The sequence below is a fragment of the Carassius gibelio genome, chromosome B7 (assembly GCF_023724105.1).
Source record: "Carassius gibelio isolate Cgi1373 ecotype wild population from Czech Republic chromosome B7, carGib1.2-hapl.c, whole genome shotgun sequence".
Lineage (NCBI taxonomy): Eukaryota > Metazoa > Chordata > Actinopteri > Cypriniformes > Cyprinidae > Carassius > Carassius gibelio.
In genome coordinates, this window is record NC_068402.1 from 12,426,930 (window position 1) to 12,440,668 (window position 13,739).

The 13,739-nt window shown below is 36.1% G+C and overlaps 1 protein-coding gene across 4 annotated transcripts in view; it reads left to right on the forward strand.

Annotated features, from left to right (window-relative positions):
* plekha7b (pleckstrin homology domain containing, family A member 7b) overlaps positions 1-13,739 on the forward strand; it is a 144,606-nt gene that overhangs the window by 82,851 nt on the left and 48,016 nt on the right. For 2 of the 4 annotated variants that reach the window (XM_052562388.1, XM_052562389.1), the window contains one exon: positions 361-1,043. The exons of the other annotated variants lie outside the window; for them this stretch is intronic. In XM_052562388.1, the coding sequence (XP_052418348.1) occupies positions 361-383 (23 nt within the window). In that variant the 3' untranslated portion in view covers positions 384-1,043. Of the gene's footprint in view, positions 1-360; positions 1,044-13,739 lie in introns of those variants that run through there. 4 annotated transcript variants of the gene reach the window in all.

Genomic DNA, 13,739 nt, shown 5'->3' on the forward strand with positions numbered 1-13,739 from the left:
CCTGTCTACATTTAAGTAAGGTAATTCTTGGGTTATAAAAAAAAAAAGGCAGTTGAGTTGAAGAGACTACACTGGGGAAAAAGTAGTGTCAAAACAGAGTTCTAATAAATTGCTTGTATGTTCACAAATAATTACAAAGAAGTTAGTAACATTAAATTAAACTATAAATTGTATTTAAAATCTTGCAGTGTAGGTGCTTTCACCATATGGGTTTTAATGAACCTTTATTTTGTTTCAGCAATGAGGAATGTATTACTTTAGTACACTCTAATGTATGGGTCTTTTTTCAGTTTATTGTATTGTTTTATTTTGCTTTATTTCTTCACATTTCACATCTCTTTCTCTTTATCTCTTTTCCAGCCAAAGCTGTGTCTGGGTATTGAGGTGCTGTCACATTCTGAAAACCCCACTAGCGGTGGACAAACTTAAACTCAGCTTATCGAATCCCATCGCTCACATTTAGAGATGACGTTAGCGCACTTTTGGACTCACATGGGAACTCACTTCTGAAATGCATTTTTGTAGAGGACTTTTTGCCGTGGAAACTGCTGTGCATATGCTGTACAAAATCTAACCATGATAACCCAGATAGCCATTTTATACTGTATACATTACTGCACTTTTAATATGCACCGTATTGTAGAGAACATTCAAAGCTCATGTTTTACTTCTCAAGGCAAGACAGATGTTTGGATGGAGTTCAGTTTGAAAACAATGGTAACGTTATAGCTTAAAAAAAAGAAAAAAGTATTATACATGTGTAATACATTAAGAACATGAAGGGTACAAAAATGTCATGTCGATTGTATTTTGTCAATTCAGATGATATTCTTACACCAAATCACTTGAAATATTATTTTTATGTATCCAGCACTGCCAGTTTCCAGTTAGCTTGCCAAATGCATTTTATTTTTGTTGACAAAAGTTAAGGAAAAAATAACATGAAATAATATTTTCAGACAGGATTTGTGGGGAAGGGGTTGGGGAGGGAAATGCCATATACTTTTTTAAAGAAACTGTAAATATTAAAGATATTAACACGCTTTTTGTCTTCTGTTTGTGTTCTCAAAGAATGAAGGAAAGAGAGAAAAGAATTTCAGCTTCAGAAGAAAAAAAATGATGTCAAATAAGGAATTTATGCAATGATTTGAAGGTTTTACATTTGCATCGCATTATAAGCAGTCGTCAACTTCAGTCTCACAAAGTAATTCCAAATGACACGTTTTGTGAATATTTTCTGATCTCACCTTGTGTTTTATTCCTTCTATACATATTCGGTTAAAAGAATAAAAGACTAAAATATAAGGACATGAAGAGAGAACCTCATTTGGAAATTCCTTTTCCACGTATGTTCTGTAACAACCTCTTATTTTTTATAAAGAACAAAGGCTTTTGCCCATGAATGTGAAATGTGCTCTTGTCATTGCTTCAAGGATTTCCTTTAAAATGTGCATTAAGTGTTTTGACCTCTTTATGTTGTAAGACGCTATAAAGATAAAGCATTTTAATTGCACAGCTTTTTACACTTTTTAATGTATGTCCACACACACACACACACATACATATATGCATACTTAAATACACATACCTGTACGCATCTTTATACATTAATTTATTGAATATAGTAAAAATAAATTATATTTAATATTTATATGATTATGTATTTTAAGATATTTATAGACTATTCTCTCTCTCTCTCGCTCACACACACACACACACACACACACACACAATATTTACATATACGAACATGCATGTGTGTGTGTATTGTGTATATACAGTATATATATTAAATGCTGACCAAAAAAGTACGTACAGTATAAGAATGCTTTTTTTTTTTTCTCGACTACACATTTTGCTGACTGATTCAGTGGCACTTTTGTCTATGTGTTAGTGAGTCAGTTCGAAAACCACAGCAATTAAAAAGCGTCCTTTTCGTGATGGTGATTACCATTGTACCTGCAAAGGGCATTTCCTAGACACTCTTGATTGGACTTTTTTAAGTCGTAGTGTAAGTGGGTCTGCACGGCTGTTAGGATACTTTATGTTGCAGCCCTCAAGTGAGATCTTTATCTGTAATTGGAGAGTAATTACAGTCTCTCCACTGCTATGTCTTGTTCTTTGAAAGCACCTGTGAGACATGCTGCTCCTCCCATAGCTCCACAGCAGGAGCTGCCACATCTCACTGCATCTGATTAGAAGAAGTGAGAGGTGGGCTATACGGTGTGTGTGTGTGTGTGCGTGCATTAGCGAGCCTGGTGGGCATGAGTTTGATCACATCCGCTTTTCTGCTTATTTTGCAATAAGCGGGCTGTTTTTCCTCCTCCAGCAGAAATCCACCCAAGACCATCCACAGAGAATTGTGGCATTTCCATTTATTGATGTTTGGCTGCTATTTCATATACATTTGTTATTCCGCACTCTGGATTTCAAAGAGAATAAGAAAAAACCCATTATGCAAATTCTGCCCTGTTCTGTTAAATGCACTGAATGTCTCAGGCACTAATGCGGCACAAAATATTTCACCCTCGTTCAAAGAAAATTAAATGTATGTACGCCTACAACTGTATTTAGACGCTTTGTCGTCCAAGGCTTTTGCGACATTGAGTGCTTGAAAAACATTTAACCTTTGTTCAATCCAATTCATTTGAGTATCTACTGCATTATTCCATATCAAAGTTGTGGCGCGTCACAGGTCCTATTGTGTCCGCGATGTAATTCAATTCTTGGATGAATACGTGGTTATTTAGCATAGAATAGAAGTTCCTTGGAAACACAGAAGGAATGCTGTATTTAAAGTCGAATATTATAAATGTCCTTCATTTGAATGAATGAATGATAGACTGAAAAGATTGGAGGGGAAAAAAAACATTGCTCTTTATTCACCGCCCAACCAAATGTGATAACTCTCAGGAGGATTGTGGGGATTTTCAGCAATAATGTCCATGGCAAGAGCTGTAGTCTATGCCAAGAATCATTTACAAATATGCAGTTGAGTATAGACTATTTGTCAATATTGACATGAATCTGGGTGGTGTTCTCTCCACAGGACTACTCCAAATGCTCTCTGGTGAATTGGAGGCGACTGTTTACTAAATGTCTAGAAGTGACTGAATTAATTAGCGTAAGACTGTGTGCAGCATTTCTCTACGAGTCTCCATAAATTTGTCAAAACGTGATGTGTTTTGGAGTGGCTCAAATGATTGCATTCTGCAAATGGCCACCTGTTTCAAAGTGAAATCTGAGCGGCCGGAGCGATTTTGAACTGCTCCGACCTTGTCTCAGGAATGAAAGCTATGTTGACCCTGACGTTTGACAGCTTGACAAAAAGCTCTGTTCTTTGCTTTCTTGAATCGAGCCTGACAAAGCTTCAGAAAACTGCTGCTCAGCTGTGGAATAAACAGAGATGAAACAGTGCACAAAGAAAGCCAAAGAGCATTTAGTAGTGAGACACTACAGATGGCCCTAGTGAGGTCAAAGGCACAATGAATCCATGAACCTAATGTGTCGATGCAACCATGGCGTAAAGTTTGCACAAAATAAGGTCTGACTTTGCAGTACTCTGATGTTGCATTTTGGCAAAATGACAAAATTTGGCTCATTGGGATAAAATGCAATATGTAATTCAAGAGTCTTTTTTTTTTTATTTTTTTTTATCAGAAGCCATAAAAAATAATGGAAGCCTAGATGTTTTAGGATTGCTCAATTTTTTTTTTTATTTTTTTTAAATACATTCATTATATATTATAAACAGTTTATAATATAGTATTACATAGATTTAGGTATAGTTTATTCCTTTTCCAGTAAAATATATACAGTTATTATTATTATTTTTTTTTTAAGATATTAATTAATAACGTAATCATTAAAACAGAACTAACATATATATACACTGAAAAGTGTTGGGTCAGTAAGATGTTTTAAAAGAAGACTCTTCTACTCACCAAGACTGCATTTATTACAATTTAAAATGACTTTTTTCTATTTTACAGTGTAATAAATTTCTGTGATGGACTGAATTTTCAGCAGTCATTACTCCACTTTTTAATGTCAAATGTTCCTTCAGAAATTATTCTAATGGACTGATCTGATGCCCAGGTGACATTTCTTATCACAGTTGAAAACAGTATTGCTGCTTAGTATTTTTGAGCATCTTTTTTGTTTTTATTTTTTGTTTTTGGGAACAATATAAAAGTCTTACTGCATCAAACTTTTGAATGGTTGAATTGTATATTTTTTCTTTCGTGAAATGCTATCATAATGCATATTGTAGTGGGTAAATATTAAACTTAAGTGGGAGGTCAGCTCATATTTTTCAAATAATGACAATCATTCACTGTTCAATCGTTCTCTTGCGCACACGGTTACATGTAACTGATACATATAAAGTATTTTATTGAGGAGGGACTCATGTTCTGAGAACTTCTGTGAGGATGAAGAATCCCTGTCTGGTGTCTCTGAACTAGTTTCAGTTTCTCTCCAGTCCCTGAAGCTCCTCCAGACTGTGGAAGGAGACACACTGTAGCCAAACCTGTATGGATGCATATAGAGTTGGACAAGCCGCCACGTTATACATCCAAGGCGAGTAACACATGCTCGTTAATGATTTCCATGCACCTGTTCTACACTCAATAAGTTTCTTTCCCTTACTCTTAGAAATCACTGCGATATCCATTGTGTGCACCCAACAAATCAGCTATGAAATCACAAATTCACTCCTCTCTGGATCCAGCCACGTCTCTTCGGGCACTAATAATTCAAAGGCACACAATTACGGTGTTTTAAGACTTCGTGTTGTCTCGACATGGCGTTCCCAACACTGCAGGGTTTCTCATAACGCCTGCATCTGACTTATGCATTCACCTAAGGGAGGCTGAGATTCTAATACAAAAGGTACTTTGAATCTAAAATGGTATCTTATGCTCTTTTATCACCATTGATTTACTATCTATATTTTGGGAGAGAGGTGCTGAATAATTGAGGAGGTCGGCTCAACAGCATTCAGTGTTCTTTTATACACATGCCTGCATATCTAACAGAAGAATAGATGAAACTAGAACAGAATGTAGGCGGATAATACCTCCGAGTCCCGCCACAGCTTCAGTAGTACAGCAGAGCAAAGATTTACCCGCGATCTGAAATGTCAAGCCGTCTTTGTTTGTTCTCGACAACAATAAAGATGTTACCATTCACCGAGCCTAACGTCTCGGCTTTCTGATTCAAACAAGCGAACAAGATGAGAGGGAAAACGCAACCGTTCCAGACAAACGATTACTCCTGCATGTGTAAAAAGTGCTGTTTGCAACAAAGCAATGAGACATTTTCCCTAAATGCCCGGCATTTACAATACCTACAGTGAATTGGGCTTTTTGTAAACATAAATGAGGTAAATGTCCTTGGGCTTTTCAGTCGATCCAACAGTTCTTTTAACTTCAGGAAGCCTTTTTGCTGCACCTCTCACATCAAATTAAAGCAAAGCACTGTCTCAAGGCAGAAAAACACAACACTTCGGCTTCGTTTTCTTGCTGTGTTTGCGAAACCTGCCAATTAATCATTGATGAAACCATTTAATGAGGCTCACCTAAAGCTTCTAGTGTTCTGCACCAGCTCTGCGCTACATGTTACTCAAGGGGGTTTTCAGAAGGGATGGGAAGTTCATATATGCATATTTACCCTCCATTAACAAAGACTCTCAAAAGTTGCTGTATTGAAAATTGTCTTCCAGGGTCAATATTAAAAGCCTAAAGTTAGCTTCAGTTTGAAAAAGCACAATTAAGAAACATTAGTCAAATTTGACCAGAAATGTTGTGTTATTGCTGTGTTTGAACCATGAATCTGCATTTGTCAGATCAGAGACACAGGGCAAGTTGATTTGTCCCAATGTAAAACTTGGACAAAGTCTTGCACCACTGGTGTTTGATCAAAGTCGGATCAAATTCGAAAGTCTCGACAGGGGATCTGGCACGCCGTCATTTAGATTTGCATTTATGTAGATTTACACTAATTGGAAAGAACATATTCATAAACCGTCGTAGAGTAAAGAAGCCGAAGCCCTCAGTCGTGATGCAATTAAGAGCATGTAGCTTTCTTTGATTTAAACATTTAATCAATCAACTGTTCCTTCTTAACTTAAAAGGAAATATAAATGATAATACTAATAAAAACTCTGATGAAATGTAGAGTGACAAGTGATATTTAGGTCAGCAAATGAGAACAGAGCGTCCCACTTTGCAGATCCAAATGGGACCGGGGTTGATTTGCATGTATACAAATGAGTCATGTATTAATTACATAACTTTACTGTAAAAGTGCAGTGCTTTCTTGGCTGTTCTTGCTTCTTTTAAAAGGGGCCTGTCAGAGATTATGGTGCTAACTGTATTTTGGAGTATGTGGAAGATGGAGAGCTTTGTCGTCCTATTCAAAGTGACAAAACCGTTTTATGTTTGACCTTGTGGAACATGCCCAGTTTATAATGACTGCTCTCACAAGCCTCTTCTGGCATTCTTCTCTCGCTTTGTAAGCTTAGAGAAAGATTGTGCTTACAGAACAAAACACAGTCTTTTTTGAGAGCAACTGAATGTTTGAAAAATCTTGTGCTTCTCACTAAACATCATAGCTTTTACAACTCGTGCATTATTCAAACCACATGAATTTTCTGATATAATCGTTTTGGAACACTTTTTATCTTAAAAAATAAATACAAATGGTTATAATACACTCTTTTTGTTTCTTTTATGAGTGATCATACAAGACCAGTGTGTGTGTGTGTATAACGATGTCACTGTGCTTACTTTTTTTCATAAGATTTTTTTCCTCCATAAACTAAAATAGAGTCACTGGGGTCCGATGTTGTTTAGTGCCACTTTAATTTGTAATATTAAAAAAGAACAAATAGGGCACTGTAATAAATGTAATTAATGTACTGTTTTAATTTAAAGGAACTTTTTTACAAAAATTATTGGTGTTTACCTGTATTTTGAATTTGCCAATTGAAATGAATTTTATAATGTTCAGTTAATAAGCTTCAAGTACCTTTTCTGTTATTTTACAGATTTATTACAGTGCAACGGTACAGTACATCTTCTTTTGTGTTCCACACATACAGGTTTCGAATGACCTGACATGATTCCATAATTGGTATTTTGGTGTGAACTAACTATTTAAAGGTGTAATTGTTCTGATCTTTCGATTTGGAGATGCAAGATAATGATTCAGTGGACCATTTAACTCCAAAGAGTTTGAAATCTTAAGGTATTAATATTGCAGAGCATTCTTAGGTTATTTAGAACAAATCCTATGCACATGTCTGCTCTACAATACTTACATATTTAATTAAAATGCTCATAAACTCTTCAAAAGGTAATAATGGATTGGGTTTTCCAACCACTGACATTTAAAATACCTCATCCTCTGTTTCCTGCCACATAATGGTTTGCAGTTTGTCATTTTCTCTTTTTTACGCCGACCCTGCAGTGATGCTGAAACCCTCTGGACTTTACAACGGGGCTGTTTCGTGCATGGTTTAAAAAGAAGATGTTTTGCTGATTCTTCATCTGGTGTTAAATCTCATGGAGCAACACAGACACGGTTCTTTAGATTTCGGCTAAAAATGTATCGCTCATTAATTAAACACATCAGACGTATTTCCATGGCTCCTGCAGATATGGAAATGTCTCAAATGAGATTTTAATAGAGGCCTCTCGTATGCACATCCTCTGTGAGGCATTCGAATCTACCAGACAAATATATTTGTGAAGTGTTGTTTGCTAGTTCTCAAGTAATCACAGCAAATCATATGGCAGCCTCCATATTTCCTTTGACAGAAGAGTGCAGGCTAATTAAACATGCACAACTGGAGAAGAACACATGTTAATTTAATGTAACAAAAATGTTGATTTTTATGCAGGCCTTTTTAAAATATTAATAGGCTAGGCTTGAATTTCACGATGCATCAAAGCATTTCATGATATGCTAATGTGATGAATGCTGCCTCTTTCTCTAACGAGCTGGACAGAACATTGGTCCAGACGAGACCTACAGGCTTGAACCCGCTCTCTCACACCCGCGAACTGCTTAATTACACGCTCATAGTTCAGAAAAGAGCTTGTGATTTTTAGATTTGGTCAAAGGCACCGCAAAAAACGACTTATACATTTGTTCTGAGCTAATTAGTTAAGACCTGAGCACTATTAGAGAGACGAAAATGAATCATGTCCTTGTTAAAACCTGTAAGTATTTGAGTGGCTGTTTTGCACAGTCAAGGCCAAACTACATCAGAAGCAATAACCAAAGATTACATAAAACAAACTTACAATTTATTCATGAATAGAATTTGTTTTTTAAAGAAGTTTTATTACAGCTCTCTAGTACGTTAGGTGGTCTTTTACACATTGACTCTATCAGATTTGCAATTTGGAGAAACTCATTAGTCAGAATTTCTCTTTTAATTAAACCTTACTGGTGCAGTTGGTCCTCTACTGAATAACTTGATAGCAGCCACTTACGTTTTTCATTTGCATTTTTGAAACAAGTCAAAAAAAAAAAAAAAACTATACAATAATAAACAAAATTTTTATGTTTAAAGAATTTTTCTGAAGCTCAACCCTAACAGTTAACTTAAAATAAATAAAAACAATCTTGATTTAGGAACACTTACTGCTTGACAAAATCACTTCTTCCAGAGGTGCAATTCCTCGAGTTATCGATGGGTGGCGCATTAGTCCTATACATTGGTTGAGCGGCGTCTACCTGACACTGTACCTGCCTTCTGCAGGAGCCCGTATTCAGCGCAGCGCTGTGCGGAAAAAGTAAGACGTTCCTTTCAATACTTAATATTCGCTAAAATTACACCAAAATACAGTTTAAATTGAATTATTAAATAACTGACACCTGATATTTACTAAATGTCTGTAAGGGTCTCTCAAAACCGCTTTAGCTACCTACCTAGACAGTGAATAGTCTACATTTGACTCCTAAAAAGGCTGTTTAGAGAGGCAGTTCACTAGGTTTTGAGACACAACCTTTGAACACAAATGTGTTTACCTTCAGAGAAACACTTGTCTTAAAAGACTTTTGACTTCATGTTTGTATTATTTTATGAAGTGTTTTGCGCGGTGGCAGTTTGAATGCGCCTGTTTACATTTCCCAGCTCTTGTTGAAACATCGACATTTTACGTCTCCGAACCAATCAGAAAATGTGTCTTCACCTTTTATATATGAATCTGAAATTTCGTAGAGCCAGGCGAGTTTAATAGCTATTTAAAGTAGGCTAATAATTATCACTGTTTAAAAAATGGGGCGTTTGAAGAAACTTTGGACTCAGACATTGTTTTACAGTATTTGGGAAATACTTTCGGTGTCAGCTGGAACAGGCTGTAGAAGAGAAAAGTTTCAGTGCACTGGCGTTATTGCCTTGAAGGCAGTGCTTTGTTTGAATAATTAATCTTCTCTTTGGTGTATGAAGATGTGACGCGTGGATAGGATTTTTCTCAGGAAAAAAGGGAATGTGAAAATGAAAGACAGACAAGAGCCAGAACAGATGTGATGAGATGTTGTGAAAGGATATCTATTCTGGCATGCCCTCTACATCCTTAATCCTCTCTCTCTCTCTCTCTCTCTCTCTCTCTCTCTTCCTCCCTCTCTCTTCCTCCCTCCCTCTCTCCCCCTCTCTTTAGCCCTGTGTGACTCTTCAGTTAACAAACAGCATTTTCTTCTGCATCTGCCCTTATCATTGTAAGTACAACATCGTATTGTGTATCTATTGTTTTCTTTCGTATTGATATTTGAAGCAAAAAAATAAATAAACATGCATTTGAAATAGGATGCACGCGGTTATATTTTAAGACGCGACTGTTCTTATACCATTATTATAGATGCGATTATTTACTTTTATTTGTAACTACTGACTTTTCACTGCCTGTCATTGTATGTATCGAACCGGGCTGTATTTATAGTTTCCGATCACTGCATATGTCTGTCAGGGTTGTACTTTGTTATTTATTGTCTGTTACCTGCATTCCTAAAATGCGCTGCACATGTAAATACCCTAACTCATCTGACCTGAACTGTGACAGTTTTAAGAGCGAGCAGTTTCTTCACAACTTAATAAAATATAATTATAGTGGATCGTCTAAAAAGTTGTTTGGCGAGGAATGTTTCCGTAGTGAGGGGATTTTGTTCATGCACTTCATTAGTAACTTCTTAAATATTTATATACCAGTGTAAAGGAAACCGTTTTAAAGCTTAACACAGATCAAACTCTGTTATGTTAAATATGTTTATTTTTTATTTTAATATATATATATATATATATATATATATATATATATATATATATATATATATATATATATATATATATATATATATATATATATATATTACACGAGTAAATCAAGTTAAGATACTGTGAAACATCTGTAAAAATTTCTGAATCGTTTACCTGAATTCGAATACTATGATTGAATTAATGCTCGTCTCCGTGAAATTAATTGATAATACCATTTTAAATGTGTAAAAAATATTTTGTATTTTTATTTTTGCATTTATGAGACAAAATTATTTAATATTATTATCATTATTATTAATTATTTTCCAGCAGTTCCAGGGAGTCACAACAGTTGAAGAGTTTAAGATGCCCAGTCTATTCATCAATATATCGATCAAATAATTAGCTATAATAACTGAAACATTCTTCCAAACATGGTGCTGTTTCAACAGACAGGAATCTTCTAAATTCGGGTTTGTAGAATGACCTGAGATGGCCTTTGGTTGTTGGCACAAGACTAACTTCAATAATCTTTCCAGGTGTTAAACATTGTTTTACAGTCGTTTAAGAAGAAGACGCGTTGGATAAATATACGCAGCAATCATACTTTAAGCGAAACTACATTAACCACTTTTCAATTTAATAACAATTTAAAGGTCTGTGTGAGGGACATAGTACGATTTTCCATCTGCAGTGAGGATTGGTTTAGGTGAGGTAACTTCAAATTCCATCAAAGTGTGCTCGTAGGGCAATTTCTCATCAGCAGATCAAGTGATTTTTTTTATTATTTTTTTTATAACAATAGCCTACTACTGACTGATTTCTTACAGCCTACATACTCTTAATGAAAAAAAAGAAAGAGGTTTGCCGTCGCTTAAACTTTGCTCGACGTGTTTATCCACAAAAGTAGAGTAACGCAATGGAGGAAAAATCCCCATCTAGCCTTTACATTTTCACCTTCAGTAGTCCATGTTTATGTCCCAGATTTACTGATAAGCAGCTTCAGCTTAATTCAGTATGACAAAATTAACTTAGAGTTCGATTTAAAATAATAATAATAACCCTTTAGGCCTACCTAATCACCACAAAGTTTAAAATGCAAATAATAGCTACTTTTAAATGATTTTTCTTTATAACCAAATATTGCAAAAACATAACATTAAAATGTATTGCGTTAATGTTCTCAAGTAGTGTATAAGTGTTGTTTTTATGCGAAATTTTACATAACACTATATAGTAAAAAAAATAATTATATTGATATATATTCATATCCTACAATAGGCTATATAACTCAAATGTGGCTCCTGATGGTTAAAAATGTATCACCTGAGCTCTGACTTTTTTTCCCCTCTCACAATCTACACTGTTCTACCCCACCCCGCTATAGACTCTCTCTCTCTCTCTCTCTCTCTCTCTCTCTCTCTCTCATGTGTTGTCTGGGAGGGGAGCCCTGCCTCTTTCCTCAGATCAATGCCCTGGCCACTCACTTTCTGATGTTGCACGACGGGAAATGCTTTGAATACTTGCGACATGGCCGCTTGCATTGATTGCCAAGATTGACAGCAGTAACCATCGTCTTCTATTGCTTCTGTTTAGTGTAGAGAGGAAAAACGCGATAAATATAGGCTACTTAGAACTGCTCTCAGCAGTTTTGACAGTTCAACTTCATACAGCCAAAGCGGGATTCCCTCTACGGTCAGTGGAAGCGATACACTTCAGGTTTTTTTTCTTTCTCTGCTACTACTCATCAGTGTACATTACTTTAACCTGTTTCAATACCAATAACGGGATACGGCGAAGACGAGCGCTTGTTTTGGTAGGCTACCCTGCTCGCATCAAGGTAAACTTTTATCATTGGTAACCTGTCGTCCGTGATTTCATGTGTGTTCGTCATGTAACGTTTACCGTCATTTTGCGTCTTAATACTGCAGCAGTGGCATTGATACATTCAGGTTTACATTACATAAGCTTTTCAGGAGATGTCCAAACTATTTGAAACGTATGTCTTGTCCAGGATTGATATTAGTCTTGACTGTAATTTTCAGCGAAGAGTGGCGCGTGATAGCTACTCCGTACAGCGATGTGACGAGGAGCGATATGAGCTTTTTTTCTTCGCAAAAACCTGCAAAAATCTCGACGAGTAAAAGAAAAAAGTTCACCAGACATGATCCAAGTGGTTCTTGTATGTTATCCCAGCCGTTATAATGTTTCGTCTGTACTTCATTGTCCGCTGTTGAACTATTGTCGTGTAACTTGTTCACAAACGCACGCGCCGAACGGAAACAATAATAATGCGCGCAGTTCTGATTACTAACAATGTCTGTTTGATTATTAGGCCTGCTCCGGATGCGACACTATTTAATTAGTTTTATTTCTGAGTAATAGATAGCCCGTAGTTGTCATCCGGACGGCGGATAAGTTCCCTGCACGGGAGGTTATTTCACGTTTGTCCACAGAGCGGTACTCTTCATTGACAGTAACGGGAGAAGCGCTGCTGCAGCCTAGGTACAGCACTGGAAAGAAAGGATCCGATTCGACGTCGTTTTAAATTTCTGTTTTATGAAAATGGATAAGCTTTGTGTATTTAAGATCGGATACATCTCCTGTCCGTAAGATAGGTAACTTAAAGAAATATAGGTTGAGGGCAAAATTGTTCTTTCGCAAGCATGGGAATTGTTTCTCAACTTTCGCTCGAGGTCAGGCATATTGACCTTTGAAGAATGCATAAGCCATAAATTAAAATGAAGTACTCATCCAAAGCTGATCCATTTAGAGACAATAAGCAACTTGGAAAAGCAGAGTCCTTTTAGTCTCCCAGCTTGAAAAAAACCCTGTGCTTTGAAACACACTGCATTCAGACTGAAAGTAAGTGAACTCCGGAAATTGTTACGTGATTATTTATTTTATAAGAACGTGTACATTTGTTTTAAAGCGATTTGTTAGCACTTATTAAAAATATCTGCCGTTTGTTTATTTATTTAGCGTTTTTATTTTAAAACCATGAAGATAGGTAAAAAAAACTTTATATATAAATTAGAGTTGTGTAAAATGACATCCACAGTTAATTTCTGTATCAAAATAAATTAAGCAAAATCATCGTTTATTTTTCCATTCTATGCTAATTAATCATTGAATTAGTGTTTATCCTTATTCTGCCATTGTTTTTGGTTTTGTGCTATACATGATGCTTTTGAGATTTCCAGAAACAGTGTGATGAGGTACTACTGAGAGGACAAATGCAGCGCAGTGTGTGTGAACTCGGTCTGTGGGACACAGATAGCCCATCATCTCATGGGTGTTTCCCACAAGTAGACCCTCACAGACACAGATAAGCTCTTTTCGACTGCTGCACGAGATGCGATAATATTTTAATACGGAGCATAACACAGCGCGCCGACGTATGACGGAACTGAAAGGTTTTTTAAAACTCCTGAAGCACCTCAGACACGTCAAACGGGAAATTACAAGAATT